This window comes from Tachypleus tridentatus, chromosome 5, assembly GCF_004210375.1.
Source record: "Tachypleus tridentatus isolate NWPU-2018 chromosome 5, ASM421037v1, whole genome shotgun sequence".
Lineage (NCBI taxonomy): Eukaryota > Metazoa > Arthropoda > Merostomata > Xiphosura > Limulidae > Tachypleus > Tachypleus tridentatus.
The window spans coordinates 18,035,468-18,062,329 of NC_134829.1; the positions used below are offsets into that span (position 1 = coordinate 18,035,468).

The 26,862-nt window shown below is 32.5% G+C and overlaps 1 protein-coding gene and 1 pseudogene across 4 annotated transcripts in view; both read right to left on the bottom strand.

The window, feature by feature from the left end:
• Nucleotides 1-3,143: 3,143 nt before the first annotated feature.
• LOC143250630 (uncharacterized) lies at nucleotides 3,144-7,681 on the bottom strand. Of its 3 annotated transcripts, none has more exons than XM_076501486.1 (4): nucleotides 7,475-7,681; nucleotides 6,752-6,943; nucleotides 5,524-5,874; nucleotides 3,144-5,189 (listed from the first exon to the last, which is right to left on the bottom strand). In XM_076501486.1, the coding sequence occupies exons 1-4, from the start codon at nucleotides 7,548-7,550 to the stop codon at nucleotides 5,050-5,052; spliced, it is 759 nt and encodes a 252-aa protein (XP_076357601.1). In that variant the 5' UTR covers nucleotides 7,551-7,681; the 3' UTR covers nucleotides 3,144-5,049. The 3 variants fall into 3 exon arrangements, with proteins under 3 accessions (XP_076357601.1, XP_076357602.1, XP_076357603.1); XM_076501487.1 differs by having other exon boundaries at nucleotides 5,524-5,856; nucleotides 7,475-7,672; XM_076501488.1 differs by lacking the exon at nucleotides 7,475-7,681 and adding an exon at nucleotides 7,190-7,415.
• Nucleotides 7,682-20,076: 12,395 nt separating this feature from the next.
• Nucleotides 20,077-26,862, bottom strand: part of LOC143251277 (suppressor of tumorigenicity 7 protein homolog) — a 74,687-nt pseudogene continuing 67,901 nt past the window's right edge. The window contains exons 16-18 of the transcript XR_013028554.1: nucleotides 26,110-26,202; nucleotides 22,768-22,908; nucleotides 20,077-21,066 (exon numbers count right to left, since the gene is read on the bottom strand). The product of XR_013028554.1 is annotated as a suppressor of tumorigenicity 7 protein homolog (transcript). The remainder of the gene's footprint in view (nucleotides 21,067-22,767; nucleotides 22,909-26,109; nucleotides 26,203-26,862) is intronic.

Consider the following 26,862-nt stretch of genomic DNA (forward strand, 5'->3'; position numbering starts at 1 on the left):
ACATATGTGGCAGGTACACATGAAATTAAATTCTATAGAATTTAAAGGACATTCAATTCTATCTCGTACTTCGAATGGAGTCAAACAACTCTGCAATCGGTGTAGTCAAGAGAACATTAAGTTCTCCCCTTAATTTTGTGAGTTATGATAAACAGGAGGAAAATCTCTCCTACCTAATCCAATAAAAAGGAAGCTGCAAACATAATTGATATAATTCCTTTATGTGCAGTGAATTAGATGGGTTATTTACCATGTAAAGAACGTGCTTTTTTATGTTTGATGCTAAGTTTACATAGCCTAATGCTTGGTTCAGTCAAGAAATCGAAAAGAAGGGCTAACATCACAGCTGCAATTCACATTCACCAATGACACTTTGTCAAAATGGGCAAGCACTGGTAAAGGATGTCACTAGCGAATGTTGGTTGGAGCAGCATTAAAGTATATATATGTATATTCACACACACACAAATACATAATTTGTGTGGTGCTAACAAACACGAGTGGATCGACTTGCGTGAGTTGTTACAGCGTCCTGACATCAACAGTTGGTTGCCCTTCCAGACAGTGACTATAGACAACTGTATTTGTCAAATCTAATTAGCGTTAATGTTAATATCCAAGGAAAACACCAAAAAACGTAAGTATTTTTATTTGTAATTTACACATACACATCATTTTAAGAATACATGTCTACCAAATTAGTTGGAATATGCATAGGACTCGTCTTTAAGATGATCCACTGCGATTTTGTAAAGTGTGCACATATTGTGTATAACTATTCTTCATTTCGAATATGATCTATCACCTTTAGTCTTTGCATGTGTAGTAAAGGATAATGCCTTGAATTTTTACTTCTGTAGCTAACATGTAAATATTTAGAAATTTGCTTCGTTTAAGTTAGGTTTTAACGCACAAAATCACTCAAGAAAACACATCTAAATATTCTTGATTATAACTCGGCCTGGACCTCTTTTATAATGGGAACTAACTTTGTTTGTTGCAGAAAAGAATCTTCATAATGTTCTAAAATGGACTGATTTCCTGTCGTTGAATTGGATAAGGTTCCCAGATTCTTCCAGATCTGTATTTGAGTAGCAGTGAACAAAGGTCACATGGTTTACGAGTGATGTGGGAAACCTGTCTCTGTGTGGTGTTACTGTACATCCAGGTTCTCCTTTGTTTAGCAAAGTTTTCTTTATACAAACTTTTAGCAGATTTAGAATTTTAACTGAAACTGTGGTAGACTTTAAATTTTGAAATTAACCGTAGAACACAATTGAACTTTAATTTTGTTTTTATTTTATTCACAATGCAAAATTTTGTTCTGTTCTCTATAGTATATCGTTTTAATTTACATTAAACAGGGGAAGGGAATATTCTGGACTAGTGAGAAAGTGCTTATAAAAGTTTCACTTTTTTTATCACCATTCAACCCACTTACTCCTCTTTTGTTTTAATGTCATGTGTCAGTAACTGTGTTTTTGTTTTGACATTTTCATTATGACAAACTCGATCAGAGTTCAGCAAGATAACCAAACAAATGTTCTGTAACTCGGTATCCTTCAAACCTGCAGTTAGGGAAAAAAAATGGACCTACGAATATTCCAGTGAGTATCTCTGAATTAAGTGGGGATGATTTTCTTCATAGGATAATGGGCATACGATATGATTGGGGTTAGTACAGAGCCAAAACAGACAACAAGAGTAAAGTGTACAGATCTGGTAGGGGGTTCTATTCTGGACCTTAGACTTTTTCCAATACTATGAAGATCTTTAACACTTATTATCTAAGCTGCCTAAGCCCAGAAAAAGGACAAAGTTCCACCTGGAATACCCAGATAAGTTAATGGAATTCTACCCTGAGACTAAGCATAGGTAATGATTTGACAACTAAGAACTGCTACAGAGGTATGAAACTGAGGGTGAATGAGATAAAGTTAGGTAGTCTCTACATGATACCAAGGTATTCACCAAGAACAACAGTCGAATCTCATCACTGGTTGAAACCCACCCACCAGAGATACAGCAAAAGTATTATTGGTGGGTGAACTGCGTCAAAGGAGGAAAAATGGCAAACATTGATAAAGGATGTTACTAGCGACTGGTGGATTAGTAAAATTCGTATTTATTTTAAAATTATTTTAGTTTTGATCGCGTTTATTTCTTTGATTTTTGAAAAATAAAAACGTTTACCTCTCGAAAGTTCTATGTTGTGATATACGTATTTTATGAATAAACTGACTATGGTGTGAACCAATTTATATCATAATTTACTAGTATTGAAACTGCATAATTTTCAATTAATATTAAACAAATTACGCATAGGATTATTTCCCATAAGCTTAACTTTTCGTATTATACAAATCTCTTTGTTTTGAGCGCTAGTCGTCTGTTTGAATTCATAAAGAAAGAAGCTACTGTGTCGTATATTAAGTTCTAACGAAGAAAGATAACTACGTAGCATTAGACAAGTTTAAAAACGCTCAAATATTTCTAATGCGACTGCATAATAAAATAGCGGTAAAAGTTTTGTTTCATAGAACAAATCTACAGATGTAAAAAGGACAACGTTTCGAATGAGCTAGCCTTTCATCTTCAAGTTAGTTGATTTTGCAGGGTTTGAAGTAAATATTATGTGATTTGTTGTTGATCCTTGAATTATAAATGATGAAATTAATGCTTATTTTGAATTTATAATTATTTGTTTAAAATGTATTGATCTTATTTTTCATCGTTATAGCAAAACGTCAGTCTAATGGGAGCAAAAATTCACAACTTCAATGATTTTGAACAGACCTCTTAAGAAGCCGACTTTTTTTTTTTAGCTGTAGGAATAACGCAAGCTCATATAATTAAACACTGTCTTAAATTCTAATAAGAAATGTCCTTAGGTTCCAGAGCTGGTTATTTGGAGAGAATCAGATTTTTCTCTTAGAGATGAAGACATGACTGTTTGAGCCATCAAATAATCATTTTTTTCAATAAAGACGATATTACTGTAGTTATACTTGCCACTGACTCATTGGAGGACATACTAAATGGTGTAGAAAATAATTATAAAACGGCTGAAGATGTTATTGGTTACGCATAGAATTAGTCAACGGTAGTAATGATACTTAAGTATTAATAACACAAGCATCGGGTGAGGTTTTATTAAAATTTATTACTCAAAGTTTACACAAATATTATAACAACATCGCACAGGATCTCCTTACCACAACCAACACAACATGAATTTTTAACCCATAGAGATATACCTACAGACGTAGTATGCGCCTCACTTAGCTTTTCCTAATTGGTCAATCACAGTAAAAAATAAAATAGATAAATGCCCATCACTGAGTTAGAAGGGAGGGTATGGAAGCCAAAGACATCAAACGTTGCCCAAATTAAAAAGCAATTTCGTATAAAAGTTATAAATTAAAATACTTCACTAAATATAATACAAAGTGTTATAGATATATTAAAGTAAATGAATTTTAAATTATAAAAATTATTTATTGAGAAATACTGAACACGAATCAGCCCTTCTTTGAAAAGCAGAGCGACAATCAGTGATGTCGAGAGCGACAATGTTAAATGAAACAGTTGATAATTTAATGTAAACAAGAATGAACCCTCAATAGTCACGGCTTTTCTTTTAGACAAGATTAGAGTGCGTTAAAATATGAGGCCTATGGCGTAATCAAGTACATAATTCAAAAGATTTGACCTTCTAAAGAGATGATGGAGCTATGAACTAAAAGTTTGTATTTCAGAAATGAAAAAGTCAGAGCTGTTCTACAAGCCGATAATTCGCAATTAAAAATAAATTGCTGTTACCTAGTTAAATTGAAAAGTACAGAGTTTTTACTATGTCCCTTTATTCACAATTGCTTAAAATTCTGGCAAAACCACCAGCTCTCAGATTGGTATATTTAGAGACTGTATAAATATTAAATATGAAAGTGAAAGTCTGAGATTATTGTTCTTATTAAGTAACTTGGCTGAAACTATGTGATCGATATATATCGACATTATGTTTCAAATCTATTCTATCTACTCACCAATTATTATTATCCGCACAAAAAAGAATAAAGTTTTCGCATACAAAAATCCACCCCTAACCTCTTATTCTAAGCTCTAATCTAGCAAAGGTAAATGCACAAAAATGACTACATTTCTTAAACTTTGTAATGAAAGAGAAAGGTTGAAAAACAATTCAGAATTTATATATTTCATAAACTCTCACTTGCACCCCCTGTTGCACAGCGGCATGTCTGCAGACTCACACTAGAAACAGGGTTTCGATATCCATGGAGTGCCAAGCACAGATAGCCAGCCCTTTGTGCAGTTTTGTGCTCAGTTCTAAACAAACAAACTCTCGAGTGGCTTGGTAACTTGTCGAGTTAGAAACGTCACTACATATCTCATATTCAGGTTATTAAATGGAATAAAAAAAAACATTGAGCAACAGGATACACCTGAATAAAGTTCAAGCTTGCCAATATAAACACTGTTTCACTCTAATAAGATTTAGAATGTTTTACATATTTGTTTGCACCTGAAAATATAGGGTAGATACATACTTATTAAGTAAAACTGTCTTACGTAAATAGAGGTATATCTTCGAACGATTAACTTGATGACCTCTTCTGACATAACTCCGCTCCATAACTTTAAACGCATCTATAAATAATTTGTGTTCATCCCTTCTAAATAAACCGTTTAACCTTTTTTATCATTTCGCATTCTAGATGATTAAAAACACTTAGAATAAACCTTAAATATCTTAATTATTTTACGTGATTAAGATGTACATGTATTCTCAGATCAGTCTTTCAGAAGAAGTCACGTCGTTCTATACAGTATATACAGTAGATGAATATGGGACTTTCGTCTAATGAAGAAATTCACATGTATTTTAATTTTTTAGGTAAAAACACTTCATAATTTCCTTATATTGAATGATATAGAAAATATTTCACACAATTAGACCAAAGCAAAACGTTATTAAAATAACGAAATAATCCTAGTTTTATTTATGTGAGCCATTCATTCTCAGCATATCTATAAATAATATACGATTGCCTTTGAGTATCTCTTTTTCAGAATATTCTTCACAACGAAACCAACCACGCATAAAGCAGTAAGTAGAAGGAGGAGGATAATAACATATGCAGACCATAAAAATGAAGGGACTTCTTTATCTGAAATAGAGATAAACACAAAAATTTAGTTACTTCTCATCTAAAAACAAATTTATAGTTAACTTCAAGTTTGATTGAACTAGAAAATGCCTTGTTCTTCCTAAATTAAAAATTTCTTTAAAGAAAACTCAGAATATATCATAAAAACCTTTTGTAATATTTGAAAAATATGTATTTCATTAAGAAATTAGCTGGAACAATTATTACAAATACTCTTAGTATTTTACAAGTATATTTGCATTACAGGTATTTTCTAAGACCATTAACAATTTGCAATTAATCATACTGTATTTAAATTACTTTGATAAGAACCTAAATTTAAAGAGTCACTTACGAGTCACGCTGCAAGTGTTTGATATGTATCTCGTATCATTTACCATAACGTTTCTCAAACAGCCTATGACGCCATGTGAAAGACCGGTGAGTTGGTAAAAAGTCTCCTCAAAAATTCTCATTTCAGAGGTTCCATCAAATTGACCAAACTTAATTTGTTCGATTTTGGGATTTCCGTATTTCATGAATGACCATGGTTTCGATACACTGGCATTGTTTACCATTAAAGTCTTTTCAAATACTGTGAACTTAAGACAAATTGAAAGATACTTGGTTTTGAACTCTGAAATGTTGATATTCAGCGTAGGCCACAATTTTTGTTCTTCGTAATCGCCTGTATGATAACGTAAAGCTGTTAATAATTAAGCAAGAATATTCAAATATTAAGTTTTTTATTCAGAAGCTGATTATTGAAAAATAAATTACTTAATTGTGAAATATTTTGTTTCTGTTTCTTTAATAAAACTCTGAAATGTATGTATTTTATTTCAAAACCAATAACTGTTTAATTAGTAACGTTATTTACATAAAACATTTCACTTTTATTCAAAACCTTCTGTAAACACTTAAAAATTATAGTTTGCACATATATTTTTGTGTTCAATACTTACATTCATTCGTAACTATTTAACTAGTAACGTTATTTACATAAAACGTTTTAATTTTTGTTCAAGCCTTCTGTAAACATTTAAATATTATAATATGCATATATATTTTTATGTTCATCGCAAGTATAAAATTTATGTAATTTTTCACACCCTGTGCATTCATTACGTAATTTATTCAATATAACAAATGTGTGATATCTGACGTGAAGAAGACGTCTTTAAATATGTTTTAAAGATTTAAATGGCAAATATTTTGATGACTTTTTTACTAAGTATAAAAAACATTTTTTTCATATGACTATAGTTAAAACAAATGTGATGAAAATAACACTGATTATGAGTGTTTCTAATAATTATAAACTTAATTATATCCTTCAACAAATTCCATATAACGACTGGTCTCATAAAAATTTATGATCAAGTCGTCTAATTTTTACAAAACTTCTAGATTGGCTTAATATAAGTTTCCTTTGAGTATGTTCTACCAGTGATTTATAATCGTAAAAACGAAAGAAGGAAATTAACAACTAAAATTAAGACATCTTATGTATTAAAAGTCTGTAGTCCAACTTATTATTTGTACTTTATGTTTAACTGTTTATATTTGTGCAAAGTACTTACATTTCCAAAATGGAATTAACTGCATTTGTCCATTTTCAATAATCAATGATACAACCAACAGGTCATCTTGTGTTTGAAAGAAAAGTAACGATCCTTTTTCTTCACTCAGAAGACAATCAAATTTGATTATGAAATTAAAAATTTCTGTTGGAGTAATATCTATCTGAATAGTCTCGTTTATTTGAACCGTTCCTATGAATTTAAAAAAATAATGATTCAAAAGGTATGCTAACGTTGTTCTCTAAATACTATCATCAAAATTAACACTAACAGTCATATTTTCTCGAATATTACTAAATCGATTAAAACAAGATGTAGTTAGGTTTAACAGTATTTACTTGATTCTAGTAGTTTCATAGATATATATTATATATTATAAGATAAAACCAAATTAAGTTATGTATTCGTTCAAAGAATAATCTATTTTAGTGCCCATACCGATGTTGATATGATTTGAAATTGGCTGGGTTCTGTCATCTCTGGTCATTAACCTTTAATATGTTTAAGGAAAATCTCATGAAAAGTTTTCACGATAATCATAAGTAATACTTTAGCAACCCAAGGTTGAAGCTGTAATTTAGAATCTACTAATACTCTTCATATGGCGTAACCTTAGATTGATTAAAATAAATTGATATTTCATCATTATTGTTTTTGGAATTAATTTCAATTAATATTGAAACTCAAATTCATTTTTATGAGACGTAATGCATTACTACTTACTTGAATTACTTAACTGATTTAGAAGACACGGCCATATAATGAAAAGGAGAAATAGAAACTTAATTACACCCAGCATTATGATACTAGGAAATTATAACAAGTTAAAGCCCGAAGTGTGAATAAGCAAACTTTTGTTTGGTTTTATTCTGAAACGAGAATGACAGGAAACACTTAATACGTAATCACGCCATTTATATCACGCCACACGTACGACTCGCTTGTGTGTAAATCTAGAATCACGAGATTTTATCGCAGTCGTATTATTTGCCTCTAATACTACATAGCAATCTCCTCTACCTAGTTGCACAGTGGAATGTATGTGGACTCACACCGCTAAAAACCGGGTTTCAATACTCTCGGTGGGCAGAGCACAGACAGCTCATTGTATAGCTTTATGTATAGCTTTATGTATAGCTAAAATTAGGGGGTTTGATTACCCTCTGTGTCCTCAACAGATAGCTCGCTGTAACTTTGTTATAAGAAAACACCTAAACGCTATTAATATAATTAAAATTACTTTTTGCAACTTGTAAATAATTTCAGTGAAAACATTTACGCATTGTTGTCCATTCAACATCTATATCGTAATATTTTTTCTGTTTTATAGATTTTAAGAAATTAATTAAATGCAGTATTTTGTGAATTGAATTAAATTAAGTGGGGCCCGGCATGGCCAAGCGTGTTAAGGCGTGCGACTCGTAATCTGAGGGTCGCGGGTTCGCATCCCCGTTGCGCCAAACATGCTCGCCCTTTCAGCCGTGGGAGCGTTATAATGTTACGGTCAATCCCACTATTCGTTAGTAAAAGAGTAGCCCAAGAGTTAGCGGTGGGTGGTGATGACTAGCTGCCTTCCCTCTAGTCTTACACTGCTAAATTAGGGACGGCTAGCACATATAGCCCTTAAGTAGCTTTGTGCGAAATTCAAATACCAACCGAATTGAATTGAAATTAAGTGAAATTTAGTTTCCACTTAATAATATCTAAACCAACTAACATTTATACAGTACAGTAAAACAGATATTGTTATTCTACGCCTTTTATGAATATGTATTTTGTATTTTTTATATTTTCAGATTATTGAAGGCTACCAGAAAATTGTTAATTTACCTCGAGTGGTTGGAACAATTGATGACACTGGCATTTCTGCCAAAGAACCAAGAGGGTCCATGTTTTCTTAATACATTCGCAAAGGTTCCCCTTCAGTATTATTCAAGCAGCTATGTGACCACAGCTAACATTTTCATATACTTTTCAAAGCCAATACACAATGCAAATTATGGGATTTCTATTTATTCAAGAAGGCCGGAACCTCAATGCATGAATTGTTTACTGTTTTCATGTATTTTGAGGGATCAAGCATATCTTTCCAGACACGACTAATGACTGCATACAATTATAATGGTTTCTTAACAAAAAAGGAAAAAAATGAGTTATACACTTCAATTACAAATTCCTCAACTGAGCATAATTTTGCACTACTCAAAGGACGATTCAGAGGTTAAAATATTTGCATATAAAAATAATAGATTTTATCCCAGTCTGCATTTTGGCCTTTAATGCACTACATAACATAGCACTGTACAAGGATTATGATACAGATGTTTACATGATTAAGAAAGCAGCTGAGAAACAGCACTTCATCAAGAATTACTAGACTTTAGCCACAACAGAACAAAGGCAGTTACAAAGAGCGACAAGATGTTATATCTTTTACTGGTGGGGCCCGACATGGCCAAGCGTATTAAGGCGTGCGACTCGTAATCTGAGGGTCGCGGATTCGCATCCCCGTCGCGCCAAACATGCTCGCCCTCCCAGCCGTGGGGGCGTTATAATGTGACGGTCAATCCCACTTTTCGTTGGTAAAAGAGTAGCCCAAGAGTTGGCGGTGGGTGGTGATGATTAGCTGCCTTCCCTCTAGTCTTACACTGCTAAATTAGGGACGGCTAGCACAGATAGCCCTCGAGTAGCTTTGTGCGAAATTACAAAAACAAACAAACAATCTTTTACTGAATTAGAGCTAAGAGACTGAACGTTTTTTTTCCTCCAGTGATCATTTTATATATTTGCGTTATCCATTCCAAACATTGATTGATTATATCAAATATGTCTTTCATATTTTAAATATTTCTTTTGTTTCTTTAAACTGCACTTTCTGAATTTTCATGTAGTCTTCATGCTTTTTTTTTTCCATACCCTTCCTGTACAACTTAAACAAAGTTGGTCATCTTCTGGATCGATATGTTTTCGTTTGTTCTGCCTCTTAGAGAAAAATGCTGTGGCTGTTCTTCTATTTCAAATGAAAAACCTTAACAAGCAGAAGAGGCTTTAGTTATGTAATTGCTGTTAACTAAAATCGATAGCAAGTATCTAGCTATATATATATATATATATATATATATATTTACACTAATTTGTTTGTTTTCGAGAATAGTGGTGTTTTCTCACTTGCTGCCACAGTCAACGAAATGATATGGCGGCTTTTTTTAAGGAGGCGTTACATTTAATTGTAAAACTGGTCATCTCTCCTACTTGCTCCTGAACTAGTGTTATTTTCTTTTAATTTTTAAAAGGCGTTTAGTAAATGTTTTTATTTGTTTTCACATTGCATCACTTGCACTTTGTAGCTTCTACTCTGCAATGAGATTCAAAGCAATTATCAGATTCTACACTATTGAATTAAGTTGCTCCACCTTTTTCTACATTTAGATATGAGAAGAATAGTAAATTATCTTCTCCAAAAAAAATAAATTATTTTTCTGATCACTTATATGTATACAGAAAACGAAACATCATGATAACCCTTGTAAAAGTAATGAACATAAAAAATGGAAACGTCATTGTGAATAACTACAAACAAACAAATAATGACAAACATCTAATTCAACATGAGTAGAAAAACAACAAATGAATATTTATTGGAAATAATAATATAAACTAGCAATAAGAGTCTCAAAACTTGCATGTAAAGATTAATCTGAATCCAGTATTTACAAATAACAACTTAAGGTAGAAAAAGGAATATTACGTAATCAAGATAAAAATGTTTAAAACACCTTTATGGACTCAACATAATTTATAATCACTGTGGATGAAATGTATTAAAGTGACCTAATAATACATAACATTTAGAAAACAATGAAGGACCTCTTGGTTCCTAGACTGTTCTACCCTTCAAACCTGCGTTTTTCAAAATATATGATGCACCCTCTGAGAAGTGCAAATTATCTCTAGGAACAGGGCGAGCGATTTGGACAAATTCAATAATGCAAAAATAAGCGTTTTGAAACATTTTTTATTAATGAAAATAATACGTAATTGCTACAACACATATAAAATTTAGTGCGTATGTGTACAATATATCTCGTCAATTAACTCACTCTTTCACATGTTTAAACAAAGAGAGGCAAGAAAGATACTTATTAAAGGGTCGGGCGTGGCCGACAAAAGTTTGAGAAACGCTAAATTAAACTATCAAAAACTCAAAGCCATACTTCGATATCAACCTTCTTTTTTTTTAAATATTCTTTCCACCATATGTGTTCCCCGCTAGTACAGCGGTAAGCCTACGAATTTACAACACTAAAATCAGCGGTTCGATTCCCCTCAGTGGACTCAGCAGACAGTTCGATGCAACTTTGCTGTATGAAAACACACGCAATTTTAGCACAGTAACATAACCTTGAAGTTTAGTATATATCTCGTTAATTATATTGCATTCTTTGGTTTTTCACTTGGTTCGGCACATGATTCCATATGTAAGAGAAATTACCAGTACATGTTTGTGTATTCATACAACAAACATCCACCATGTTAACAGGATCACCTGTAAAAATAGCCACGTAGTGTAATTAAGTTTAAAAAGTGACATAACTGGGAATTAAAGAACAAGATTCTCACAAGAACTAAAGAAAGACAAGAGAGTTAACGGTACAAACACATTTCGTAATGTGATTAACGAACGCGCACAACTGCAACACGTCACATCTACTTGATCAACATATCACTTCAGTTATTTGTATACGACCAAAGTATAAGTGTTACCTTACACCTCTACTATGATACTATTTATCAAATTTTGATAAAAATATATTTCGTATACAATTTATAAAAAATTATATTACAAGTTCTTAAGAGACAACTATATGTGAACATGTTAGTTGTCTCGACAGTCGACAATTTGAAGTGATGCTGGTGTAACTGATTTAACGTTATATAGTTATTTTAATATCGATGTATGTTTTAGTTAAATACATGTTTATAAATGTATGTAATTTATAATCTTAAATGTGTATATTACATATATATTGCGAAATTCCCGCCTATTCTGTACATTCGTAGAAGATTCTCAACTGTTAGAATCTACTATATATATTTTATGAAAACCCTAGCATATTTTCGAATATTGTTGCCAATTAAACTTTCGAGAACCTCACCCTAAAACTTGATAAATCGACACGTCAAGAGACAGCTTAATATTGTTCGTTTGCTACAGTTTGTATACTATAAGCTTTGGTATCTATAACTGTAGCCAAAGAATCTTGTTGTGTTAAATCGACTATTTTGGAAAACATGTGACAATTTTGAAGTGAAAACTCTTACTTACCGTTTGTTGACGTCATCAGCTTGTACACTGTATTGTACGGTGGCTAGACTTATCAAAACTCAATATCACGAATAAATCTTATGTAGAGGTATTGCACTTTAGTAATTCAACAGGTTTGAACAAACATCCCTTTAAAAATGTCACGTAAAAATCAACACAATTTGTTTTCTTTGCTGTGTCCACCACAGCATCTCGATCTTACACTGCGTACTGCTGATCAAGCCTTACATCAATAGCAGAACTTATCACGATGCCTGGACATGCATGACAGAATAAATTTAGGTTTCTGTAATGAGAAATAATATTTTTTTCTCGTTTCTTCTTCTTCCATACACTTTTCAATCTACCTCCATTCCTTCAGTTTTCTCGGCAGATTGATCTCAAACTTGTAAGGTTATAACTTGGTAGATGCCGTCTTATTGTTTTTTAGCTGCATTCTGTATTCGTAAGGGTCTTAATCTGGTTCGACGATCGGCTGGTGTCTTGCCGGACAACCCGTCAAATTCTCTTGCTCAACGTCGGAGAAATTTTCTTGGCCGACCACTTAAAATTCTCGTTCCGTATCCCTCAGGATCTTTTAAGAAATTTGTAACAGAAGTTTTACTATGTCCAATCTCACAAGCGATGACACGTTGAGAGAGACCTTTTTTTTGAGCTCGACAATTCTGCCTCGTTCAAAGTCTGTCAACTTTTTAGCCTATGCCATGTTTTTACCCAATGTAACACAGGAGATGTCAGTGGGTGATGTTGACAACGCTAATGCTTGAACACAAATGACTAAATTTCGTTACGTGTTTACCGATTAACGCTTCGCTTCAGTATGGTTTTAAACTTTTGACCAACTCGTATTAAAGCTAATTACATAGTGTTCACATTTTCCCAATTAAATGCTAAAAGGTTTTTTTTTATTTTTCCTTTTCTTATTGTCATCTCTCGAAGCTCTACTCAAATAAGTGGTTGAGTCTAACAACGCAAAATTCATATTCTTCCTTTATGTTCATTGGCCTTACGATTTTGGTCAGCAGTGTATATCTCCTCACGCCACGATTTTGATTTGATTGTTTTAAATTTCGCATAAAGTTACACGAGGGCTATTTGCGCTAGCCGTCCCTAATTTTGCAGAATAAGAATAGAGGGAAAGCAGCTAGTTATCACCACCCACCGCCAACTCTTGGACTACTCCTTTACTAACACAAAGTGGGATTGACCGTCATATTATAACGTCCCCACTGCTAAAAGAGGCAAGCATGTTAGGAGTTATAGGGATGCGAACCCGCGACCTTCAAATGACGAGTCGAGTACCTTAACTTAATTTACTATTATGAACAATCAAACTTAACTTGCACCACTGGAGACCCGTACATGCTTGAAACACAGACAAAAAAGAAAAATTGATTTATGTATTAGTTTTTTTAAAAAAAGTTTACTGAGGTGATTTATTCGCATATTACCTTGAGATATAATCCATTTTGTTTTAACTTTTTTCACGTGTTTTTCTAGGCTTATATTGAATCGTAAAAAAAAACGAAAATCAGTTTCTTGTGCTATTTTTGATTTGCTGGATATGATTTTGTTTTTATTAAGTTTTCTTTTTTTTTAATTTCGTACAAAGCTACTCGAGGGCTTTTTGTGCTAGCCGTCCCTAATTTAGCAGTGTAAGACTAGAGGGAAGGCAGCTAGTCATCACCATCAACCGACAACTCTTGGGCTACTCTTTTACCAACGAATAGTGGGATTGAGCGTCACATTATAACGCCCTCACGGCTAAAAAGGCGATCATGTTTGGCACGACCCTCAGATTACGAGTCGCACGCTTTAACACGCTTGGCAATGCCGGGCATATTAAGTTTATAGCTTTTGTTGTTGTTTTTTAATTTTGCGCAAAGCTACACGAGAGCTTTCTGTGCTAGCCGTCCCTAATTTAGCAGTGTAAGACTAGAGGAAAGGCAGCTGGTCATCACCATCAACCGCCAACTCTTGGGCTACTCTTTTATCAACGAATAGTGGGATTGACTGTAACTTTATAACTCCCATACGACTGAAAGGGGCTAGCATGTTTGGTGCGACTGGGATTCGAACACACGACCCTCAGATTACGAGTCGAACGCCTTAACCCACCTGGTCATGTCGGGCCGCAAATTCATAGCAATGAGTTGTGTTCTGCCCATCTAGTTATGGAATCTTGTTTTCGCGTCTGGTTGTTGTGTGCAACCTGAAAGGGTCAGGTTTACTCACATCTCTTCCCCCCTCCTTAACTGTTGTTTGTGAACTTCCAAATCCAATACGGTTATTCAAGATATCGATAAACGCTAGTCTGAAACACCACATTGGAACATTTGTTTTACTTCCATGTTCAGAACCATGTATAGACTATTTATAACATTCAATGTCATTTTACTTAATTTGGTTACACATACTGGCAAACATTTCCATATAATTATTTATTTTCATTTGTTCTCATTCACTTGCAAATAGTTTCATAGCAAAACGTTATTTCTCCCACATATAAACCCCTTTTAAATACAAATGATACTTAATTCTAAGCGATATATTTATGTTAAAACTTAGTTCGAAAAGGCAGAGATAATCAATTAAAACTGGCAACAGCCAGATAAATGAGGAACGACAAGTATATACAATATAGATTTACATAGAAAAATCCCGTTCATAATCTTAATCACGGAGTTGTTTTTAATAATCTCACTTCAACTAAACCTATGCTACAGCTTTGATTTTATTTTCGTATCTGATGATGCAAAATTAGAAGCTAAGTAAATAGTAAGAAACAAATTATATTTGGGGACCAAATTTCATATTTAAACGGTTCTAGAGAAGTACACGTATTACCACTTATCTTTTTGAGAACCATAAACTTTTTCAGTAAGAACTTGTGAAAGAAGCAATAATTTCTATGGTCTAATTTTTATGTTTTAAACATTTTATACAGCAATCGTCTACGTAATTTTTGAGTAACACGTAACTCACTGACCACCGCTAGTACAGCGATAAGTCTATGGATTTACAATGCTAAAATCAGCGGTTCCATTCCTCTCGGCGGGCTCAGTAAATTGTCCGATGTGGCTTTGCTATAAGAAAAACACACATAAACCTAACTCAGCTTAGGCTTTTCTTCGTTTCAGTAACAACACAATAAAAGGAAGGGTTTCTAATTTCCTTTTAAAAAATGTTTAGAAAACTGATTTTCACATTTTTTTTACTTCACGAAATGAAATAGTTGCCAAAATAAGTATAAAGTTGTTTTATACTTATTCAGTCACAGCCTATATTATACTACAAATATTTTGTTGTAACTTTGGTTTTTAATCTATACATTTAAAAAAAAGTTATATTGTTGTTCAGTGAAAGGGAGCGAGTTTAATACAGCTCGATGGATGTATGAAATTGAGATGCGAAATTAGCTAGTAAGTAGATTTCTGCTTCAATTAATTTATTTATGTAGTTTAGCCAACTGCTGAGGACTTTGCATTTTTTTCCTAAGAAGTTAGACAACAAGCAAATAACAGTTCTTGATAATTCGATTCGTCCTTATTTATATATTAAACTGTAATTTCATATAGTATTAAATGCTTTATGTATATCAGTAGTGGCGCGACATGAGCAGGTTGGTTAAGGCATGCGACTCCTAATGTGAGGGTCGCGGGTTCGCATCCCCGTCGCACCAAACAGCTGTGAGGGGGTTACATTGTACGGTCAATCCCACTATTCGTTGGTAAAAGAGTAGCCCAGGAGTTGGCGGTGGATGGTGATGACTAGCTGCCTTCCCTCTAGTCTCACACTTCTAAATTAGGGACGGCTAGCACAGATAGTCCTCGAGTAGCTTTGCGTGAAATTCAAAATACAAACGTATATCACTAATGCAGGTGGCTGCATTTATTTTTATGATTAAAACTATCTACTGTGATTTCAATTGGCCTAACTAAATTATCAATAGTTAGCCGAAATTTTTTGAAACCATTTTGAATTTCAGGTAATTTTGATGTGATCTCAAGGAAAGTGGAGATCGTATAAACTAATAATTCATTTTTAAACTTTTGCCTACACATCTCGCCAATGAATTGTCGAGACCTTCTTGGTGTGCCTTCCGTTAGTAACGTAAGAACATTTCACTTTTCCAAGAGGCTGAGATGTAATCAGAATTGAGGGATAAATTTTAAAACGCTGTTAAATAGTAAAAAAAAATTCTGAGTACATTTTTCTAAGAGAATGACTTCTATTTCATCCACACCTGGGGCTTTATTTTTGGATTCATTTAAAGATATAATGATACTGTTTTTATTTTACTTGCACATTCATTATTTTATATTTTGTGTATTTACTAGAGTTACAGGAAAATTACGTGTGCTTATTTGATAATTTTGTTTTATATACTCGTTTACTGCGTTAAAATAATGTGTCCCTTTGGTTTATTGCGTGATTTAAAGATTTTTCTCAATTGTTCTTTTAATACTTCAGTTTTTATTTATTTTTATATGCTAGTTTATTTTCCTTATGTAAGATTGGATATATATTATACTTAATTTGGTTATTAGTAAGTCTTTTCATTTCAAGTGTGACGTTTTTAAGGCCTTGGTATTCATTCAGCTTTGAACAAACATTGCCTCATTATCTTAATTGTTTTTCGTTTCTCTGTGTTTTGATGTATGGGTATCTCGTACAGACGTATTGTCTTTTCGGTTCACGGCGTTCTTTTATCATGTCTATAACTTGAGTGCCAGGTTTTCATTTATTTTAAGTAGTGTATTGGTTTCATTTGGGTATCGTTTGTTCTGCAGCTTTGGTACGACATTCGATAATTGACAGTAATCATCAACAGCATGTGGTTTATCTGCTGGATTTATTGTTTCTAGTAATAACCGACCTAGAAAGATGGCATAGACTTCCCATGTTGCTTTTTCCTTATTATTAAATTTACGTCTTCGTGTGAGTTTATTATCATTGGATACGATACGAGATAAAAACACGTTATTGGCAAGTTATTACTATCAACATCAAATCCAACTTTAAAATTAAAACATTACTAATACTTTATGAACTCGTACACAGATCTAATGTACAACTTCTAGTATACGAATAGCTTATGTATGTGTTGAAGTTGTATAATTCAACAGGTCACATTAACTAATTTCTAGAAATTCCATCAATTTTCTTCCATTAATGTGTTTTCCTTACATCCAAAATTTCATCGTTTACTACTGACATGTCCAATAATAACGTATTATATTGATTTAAGTTATTTAATCTCTCTTATTTTGGTTGAAGAGCAGCAAATTCCTGTTATTGTTAGGCTACTATTATTTGATAAATGTATTGTATACATTCATTAGCGGTTTAAACCTCTTATCTGTGTTACAAAAAGGGTTGTTTTATAAACTACAGCAATACTTCTATTACGATTTTTATTTACTGTACCTTTTCACACTGAGTTATGAACATTAAATTTTAATACGTATTATTTGTACTTAACATAGTTTCAGTTATAACTAAAAAATCAGTATTTACGTGTAATAATATTTCTTCAATCTTATGCTTCGTGGATGCAAGACTACCCGATATATTTATGCTGCGCGGTGAATTTTAAGTAACGAATGTACCCATCAGTTGTTGAACAAAGTGTAGTATGATTGATGTAATGTACTTTTAGGCTATTTATGGAAACCAACTGTTTTGCTTGAAAAGCCTTAAGACTTCCTGTTGAGCCTCCTGAGGTTTGTTTGTTATGAATGCGTGGATGGATGGATACACGATAGGCTGTATTCTGTTCATTTAGGTATCAAAATCCGAATTTTAGCGTTATAATCCCTCAGACTTATCACCGAACCATCAGATATGAAGCTGCATAATCATCATAACCCATTTGAAAGAAAATACATTTTTTAACAACTTAAACAATGTAGTTTACATTTAGTCATTGAAATAGAGTTAGTCTCATTCCGAATCTATTGATTTAAGAAGTTCAACGTAAAATTACAGATCCATTAACCAACACGAAAAAAGTTTTCTAAGATTTTATGGGTAATTTACACTAGTTTCATTGGCATTAGTTTCATTCTACTGAGACAGGAAAGACTACAAGTAAGTATAAAAGCTTAAATAAACTTAGTAAGGTTACTGTAGTTGGGTGATTTAAGTTTATAACCAACCAACTTCTAAACTAATTGAGGATATGGTTGAAGCTAGACTTGCAAGCCTTAGAAGAATTTTGGGTTTCAGTATATTGTTATTTAACATCGATAAAATAAAGTAAAAAGTAAAAAACTAAGTTCATTCCCGTAATATAATAAAAAAGAAAGCACCATAAAGGAATATTAATTGCTTAATGAGAAACAATACAATTAGTTTTCAAAATCCATAAAATAAAATTATCAAGTTAAAATGTTTGTCAGATATTTGCAAAAAGCTTTGTTTTTTTTCACTAAATGAAAAACTACATAACAGGATATCTGTGCTCTGTGAACCATGAGTATCAAAACCCTATTATTTTCATTATAACCTGTAACGTTTAACAGCGAGTCCCTGGTAGGGGGCTTGCGCCAAAGCTACTCAAGGCCTAGCTGCACTAGTCATTTCTAATTTGAAAGTTATAGACTATAGCAATGTAGCTAGTTAACAACATCGAATTGTACTATTAATTCTTGTTTTTAAATTAATGGGATTTTCACTGTGACACTTCTAGGGTGCCTTCAGCCCCAAAGTACATTTTTATGGTAATGATTTACTCTACAATCCGAGTACACTAAGTTTTAAAGCCTCTACATTTATCAAATATTAAAATACTTTTCTTGCAAATATTAGACACCTCTCAGTTATGTTAATTGTAACATTTTTTATAATAATATCTGCAAATCAACCACCGTGAAAAAGTAAAAAAAAAAGTCCTACTACGGGTGAGCATGCTTAATATGTATTAACTTAAATAACACTGCACAACAAAGGTTTTGCTTCTTGAACATTGTTGGGTGTTCCTTATAGATATTTGGGTGCTGATCACGAAAATCACATCCAAATTTGCCCATCACGTACCGTTTCATTGAAAATCTTCGGTTTCACCAGGACATTGCTAAAATGGAAAAACGATATCAGGGCAACTGGAATCCGTTAATGCTTGCTGACCACTGTTGGGCACTGCAACGCGATGCACCGGACATTGAATACAAACGAAAATCAGGAGCAAAACACTTTTAATTATGTTGAACTGAATAGCGTATTAGAAACATAAACGCAATTAAATACGTCATTGCCGCTAAACAGTTAACTGTCTATTTCTCAGAGTTCCTATGTGATGAAGCAAAACCAAAACTATATTTGTACATACCCACTAAGTACCTGTCACAATCAGCAAAAACTTAAAAAAAAAAATTGTTGTGCAGTGTAATCAGTTGTTGTTGTTGTTGTTGTTGTCTGGACAGCATATCCAATTGAGCTTTGCTGTTTTCATTACCTTTCATGATCATGACTTGAATGGTCGGTCATGAAAACAAAAGAAGTTAGAAAACATTTGGAGTGAAGAAGTGTTTTTTTTAAATCAGCAACACTGAACAATGAATATCCACAAACAAATTCTGGAAAACAAAACAAAAAACTCTGGTTTTCTACTTTTTCATGTTATTGAATATTAATAAAGGTAGCTTTTGCACTTCAGAAGTAATTATGTTTTCATCATTACAGTAATTTATTTTACAAGTCATCCTTCCCTGTTTAATTTATTGCAAGTTACAGTTTTTATGCTAAGAAAAAAATATTCTTCCTTACTGTAAAAGCTGTAACTTAAAATCATTAAGTTCCCGCTGAGACAGCAATAAGTATTTGTATTTACAATACTAGAATCAGGGATTCAGTTCCCCTAGGTAGACACAACAGATAGCCTGATGTGGGTTTACTATAAAAAATCCACAAGCACATATTCAGTAAAACCAATACAAAACTGTCTGTTATTTGTGATGAAAGACAACTGTAAAGTAAATTATACTACTCATGCTTTGCTACAAACCTTTATTATAACCTATTCAAACTGTTACATCTTACCAAAGTATGGACCATAATTTACCATCTTTTTTAGTTATGTACAAGAAGTTTTATTTCACAAATAAGCTCCACTGTCACTGAATTTTAAGTACACGGTTTAGTATATATGGATTATAAGAAGAATGAAATATATAGAACATAAGAGTCATTTTCAGTAATCTAGTTAGGCTGTCTTTTGTGTTTTATTATTCAAAAATAAAGAGCTTTACATGTCTGTAAAAAGTTATCTTAAAGTGTATTTAACTGTTATTACAAAAGATATTTAAGAAAAAAATGATAGTCATTTAAATGTATGAATATAATAATCTAAGGAGAAAAACTAAATATTTATATCTTATCATTTGACATGCATGATGAAACCTTATATATTACAGTGCTTAGATTTCTTGAGTTGTCATATTAAAAATTACTTTATTAAGTGTATTATACATATCAGTAAATCAGTTGTGACAGTCATGAAAATTGTGTTATTCAATGAGTTTCAATCAATAAACAAGCTAGTAGAGAAAAAGCATAAACTCACATTCAATTTTAATGCTTCAGAATACTTGAATTTTACTGGTAATCATAATAATGAACACTTGACTGAAATGGTTGTGTTCTGAATACCTTTGCTTTTAAACAGCAAGAGTACTGAGTTTATTTAACAGGATTTTGATGGTAAAAAATCCATCTAACAAAAAATTTACAGAAACTAGTTTGAACAACACTATTAACAAAATATTTAGAATTTAACACTTGGCTTCCAACTACTATTGATATCTACTCTATGGTAAATATCAAACTGAGAAGAAATTGGAATAAATGCAACATGACAATATACAAAGCTCTGGTAAAACTGTAGTTGACATCAGATTCGAGACAGTTGTTGTAGAAGACTTGACGGAAGAAGTGACTCCACCTTGTCAACAATATAACTTAAAGGCACAGCCAACCAGCTAATCACCTTTAAGAAAAATAAAATATATTTAAAAACATATCAATGGAAGTATTTATATACATTAAACATATTTAACATCAATGTGGTTTAAAACTAGAAAACTTAAATGAATAATAATGTTGTTAACACTTTCATGGTATTACAGTATTTTTAATGCTAATATTCAATGTTTAGTTATGTCATAGGATGAAACAATTTAACAGATCAGTCACACTTTGTCAGATGTTAAGGTTGTGTTTGCCAATTGTAATTAAAGGCTTTTATTTATACTACTTTATAGTATTAATACATACCGTGTTGTTGTTGGGCTTAAGATTCTTCTACGTGAGGTGTCTGACATGTTGATGATAAATTCAAATATAAATAAAGAGAACATTCTCCACTTGCTTTCAAAATTTGATATATATATGTACACACACACACACACACACACACACACACAGATATGTGAACTATTTATATGTACATACAACAAATTCTTTAGCCTATAGAGAATAAAAGCATATTATATAGTTCTCTTCCTCTTGCCAAACATCCACCTAGGCCTGTTCAATTGCTTTAGAATTTCAACTGACAAGCCAAACTATCCTTCTCTATTTCTATCACATTCATATTCTATGTATAATTCACTTACAATTCTAGAACTAGTTACTGCAGTCTTATACTGCTCTTCCAGTAATTGTTTGGTCTTTTTTCTTCAAAATATCCTCTATTGCTTTTGTCAAAGTGCACCCACGTTGATTCAATTACTTTAGAACCATGCTTTTATGGAATAAATTATTATTCTTTACTGTTATATATTTGTAAAAATGGCTTCTTTGGTTGAGAAAACGTTTCGACCTTCTTCGGTCAACGTTGTTCACTGCTCTACGTAAAACATTTTCTCAACCCAAAAAAGGCGTTTTTACAAATATATTTCTCTACAAGTGGGTTTTCTCGACATCACTGATTATTCTTTACTGTAACTTATTAACAATTAGGCCTATCATTTCTTCCTCATTTAACTTTATGCCAAACTTTTCCCTGGCTGTGATTTTACTCTCTTCTGTTATTATCCTTGTCTCTTTATATTTGTAGAAAATTTGTTGCTTTAAACAGCAAGTTTCCATGAATTCTTTCGGTAAGTATTTTAAAAGATATACATTTCACGATAATTATTTTTGATGATAACAAGCCACTGAATCATTAGAAAATTTTATTTTTTTACCTGAACAAATGGTATTAAATTTGATAACCTCAGAACTAATTTATCATTTCAACAAATAAATCTTTTCTGTTCCATATGTTTTTTTCAAAGTACTTGAACTTGTTTTAGGTTTATTGGTAATTAATGTTTAAGTCCCTTATTTTTTAATTTACATTTAAGTGATACAAATGGTTTCACTGTACCCTATATAGTTGTGAAATGATGATTAATGAATTATAACTACTTTAACAAATTTGACCTGCAGGTAAATGATAAGATTCTAGAAGATCACATTTAAATTAGTCAGTTACAATCAAGGGTAGGTGAGAAACAAAAGAAAAGTAAATATTTTTCAAATTATTGTCTTTGAAGCCAAAAATCCAAGATTCTCCAGTTAGTGCAAAATGATGTTACAAAATTGATCTCTTTATTTCAAATATTCAAAAACATTCTGTTTTCTCTTCCAAAATTAATGCTTAAAAAGCAAAACAAATATTGGAAATATAATAACTAAAATTTACAGTTCTTGCCAGTGCACCCATGGGTTCAGGATATTGATGTGTAAGCAGAGCCAAAAGTGCAGTGAATGAACAAAGCCCTGCTGTGAAGAGGATAAAAAAATGGTAGCTCTTTCTTTGGATACACAGAAATTTCATGAAATGCTGCAAAAAATAACAAAATGAATCATGACATCATCAGTAAAGTGTAATCAGTAGAGGATTACAAGGTTTAGTTGGAAATGTATTTCTTTGTTTGACATCTATAGAAGATAAAATCTCTTTATCAATCAAAACTAGTGAAACATCATATTATTTCTTCAACAATTACATTTTTAGATAAAACAGTTGTATTATTGTAACTAATTCAACAATATTGATGCAAATTAAAAGTCTTTTTTAAAAAAAAAACAAGAAAAAAGGAGTGTGTTTTAAATTTTTGTACATTTTTAAAATCACAAGCCATGAAAAAATAACACAATAAATTGTAACCTATTTTTGTATCAGTCTTCCAGAGTCTTCACAGACCCAAAATATTTTTCAATCAGTGCTGACAAATTGAGGCATATGTATGTTTGTTAGTCACAGTAGCTTCAGTATTTGGATAGTTTGTATTAAATTGTTACATTTAGTTTAGGTGTTAAAAAAAAATTATTAATCCATAAATGAGCATTGAATATTCAAAGAAAGATTTTTAGTATTCCGAAAATAATAGTTTACTGTCATTTAATTATTTTTAAATTAATTCTTTATCATGGGGTCAACTATTAACCAAGGAATAGCAACCATGAAAAAGTTTTACAGAAAACATATGCTGGGTTAAAATAAGAGTAAATAAATACTGCTGAAGTTGTTTTTGAATATTGTAACAGGTTCATGAAGTGATAAATGGTTCACAAGAGAGATTTCTTAAGCATGAGATGTAGCAAACAATAAACTACAAATACGTGATAAACACAAGTACTAAACAGGATACTACAAATACGTGATGAACACAAGTACTAAACAGGATACTACAAATACGTGATGAACACAACAAAGAGTAAACAGGAGACTACAAATACGTGATGAACACAACAAAGAGTAAACAGGAGACTACAAATACGTGATGAACACAACAAAGAGTAAACAGGAGACTACAAATATGTGATGAACACAACAAAGAGTAAACAGGAGACTACAAATACGTGATGAACACAACAAAGAGTAAACAGGAGACTACAAATCGTGATGAACACAACAAAGAGTAAACAGGAGACTACAAATGCGTGATGAACACAACAAAGAGTAAACAGGAGACTACAAATACGTGATGAACACAACAAAGAGTAAACAGGAGACTACAAATACGTGATGAACACAACAAAGAGTAAACAGGAGACTACAAATACGTGATGAACACAACAAAGAGTAAACAGGAGACTACAAATACGTGATGAACACAACAAAGAGTAAACAGTAGACTACAAATACATGATGAACACAATAAAGAGTAAACAGGATACTACAAATACATGATGAACACAACAAAGAGTAAACAGGATACTACAAATACATGATGAACACAACAAAGAGTAAACAGCAGACTACAAATACATGATGAACACAACAAAGAGTAAACAGTAGACTACAAATATATAATGAACACAAGGAGTAAACAATAGACTACAAATATATGATGAATAGTGGCAAACGATATACAAAAACAATATGGTGAACATAAGACCTATGATTTTATTAATTAAAATATCCCTCATTAACCATCTTTATGATGAGGATTTAAACATTTAAGTGTATAAGGGTTATTCTTTTTCATGAAACAAAAGATTTCTTATAATCACCCACAATATTAACACTTTTCCTATAATTTTGTTATGCTGACAACTTTTGTGAAACTGATAGTCTTTGAACATATAAAGGCTAAAATAAAGCAAGAGGACATTTGTACAGATATCAATTTACTGTTTAAACTGATATCTTGGTAATATAACTATGATGTATTTTAAAGCATAAAAGGATTTTCAATGCCTTTAAACCTGTACCAAAGAAATATTTTTCTATTCTGAATACAGGCATATTATTATATACTCTTCAAAAAAAAGAAATGCAAAAGGCAAAATTTGAGACAAATTGTTAACAAGTTTATTCCGGGTAGTTCTGTATGACATGTGTGAAACTTTGCACATTCACTGCTGAACATCTAAAGTCTGCAAAGGCGAAGTCCACGCTCACTAGTTGAAGTTTAACGTCACTCAACGTCAATAACAAGTATGCCCCCCGTGAGCATCAATAACTGCTTGGCATCTCCTGCCCATGGAAGCGATGAGATGACGAATCACATCCTGTGGAATGGCTGTCCACTCAGCCTGCAAAGCTGCTGCAAGCTGAGGTAGAGTCTGCGGTTGAGGTTGTCGCCATTGAACATCCCAAAGATGTTCGATGGGGTTTAAATCTGGTGATCTGGAGGGCCAGGGAAGAACGTTGATGTTGTGGTGTCTCAAGAAGACAGTGGTGAGTCGGGCTGTGTGAGTACGGGCGTTGTCATGTTGAAAAACGTCGTTGATGTTCACCATGATGGGTTGCACATGGGGCGTAAGAATCTCGTCGACGGTTGCGTACGGTCTGATCAAAATTCCTACGCAGCCCTGGTATGGTTGAGGCAGTAGACATCGCAGTGGTGGTCCTATCCCGAAGGTGACGTAACCAGATGTAACGATCTTGTGCGAGTGTGGTCACACGAGATCTGCCAGATCGTGGACGGTCACGAGTTGATCCATGTTGTTGGTGATGATTCCATAGCCTTGTGATGGTGCTTGGGTGGACATTCACAGCTCTGGCAACATCTGATCAAGATTCGCCTGCTTCCAAGCAACCAATGGTGTTGTTGCGTTGTGCTTCAGTCAGTCTTGGCGTAACTGTATTGCGTGTCGGTAACTTAATACTAAGCTATGGAAACCGAGAACCTGTCACTTTTATAGGGATTTTGTACATGTTGCACTTGCAGAACATGCAGATCTCTCAAACAAATTTATTGGACACGAATGCGTTTTGGCGAAAAATCCGTTGTTCTCCTCCGTTTTCAAAGTGCACAACTTTTATTGTCATTTTGGTCTGACAATTAGTGCCTTAACACGTGTAACATCACATACTCTGAGCATGTAATGTTATTACATATATATTTCTCTTTAAAATAAAAAAAATATCCCTTTTGCATTTCTTTTTTTGAAGAGTATATTTCAAACTAAAGAAGTGAACATTTATATTCTTCAAAAATCACGATTTTTCAGCTTTTTATTTCATTATTGTGTTTTCTTTAAAAAAACTACAAATTACTAGTTGTACACTTTTCTATTTAAATATTTTTACCTGGAAGGAGCTCTCTGTCTATACTTTCTGTACAAGTTGGATAAGGGTAGAAAAGGTGGCTCTTTTCCAGTGGGTAAGGAATCATTTGAAATGCTAAAGACAAAAATTTATCTCTGTTAGATTTCACACTGTTTTCAAAGGATAGAATCTATTCTTACTTGACAAACTCATTCTTGCCTTTATTATTAGTACACTTATCCACAGTTTCAGAGAGAAAATATCCAAATATAGCTAAAATTCTCTAGTGTAATTAAATAAGATACTAAAAGAAAGGCAATAGCATCATTAATCTACTGCTTATAATAGGGGCATACTTGATATGCCTCATACTTTTATTTTCATGGACATTATGGGTATATTTTCATTAGTTTGTTTCACACTGTATCCAGCAATATGGAGATTTTTGACAATTGTTAGGGGTTCCTGTGAATGTAAAATACCTTGTCACAGTAAGGTTAATGACATCTTTAAAGTTCAGATCAAATTTTCGTAGTTGTCTTAGTTGATATAATGTGCTGACATGAATAGCACCAACTGAAAGGCTATTACATTAACAGAAAATTGTTAAAATATATTAGATATGTAAAATTTGACAAAGTGTTAAGAAATATGTAAAGTGAATCTATTGCAACTCACAGCCAGTACAAGTGATGAATGTTAATTCAACTACTCTGATTCTAAACAAAAGGAAGTGTTAAAAAAATCTACAAGTGGTCAGTATGTAGACATGTAGCAATTTGTATGCTCGTAAAT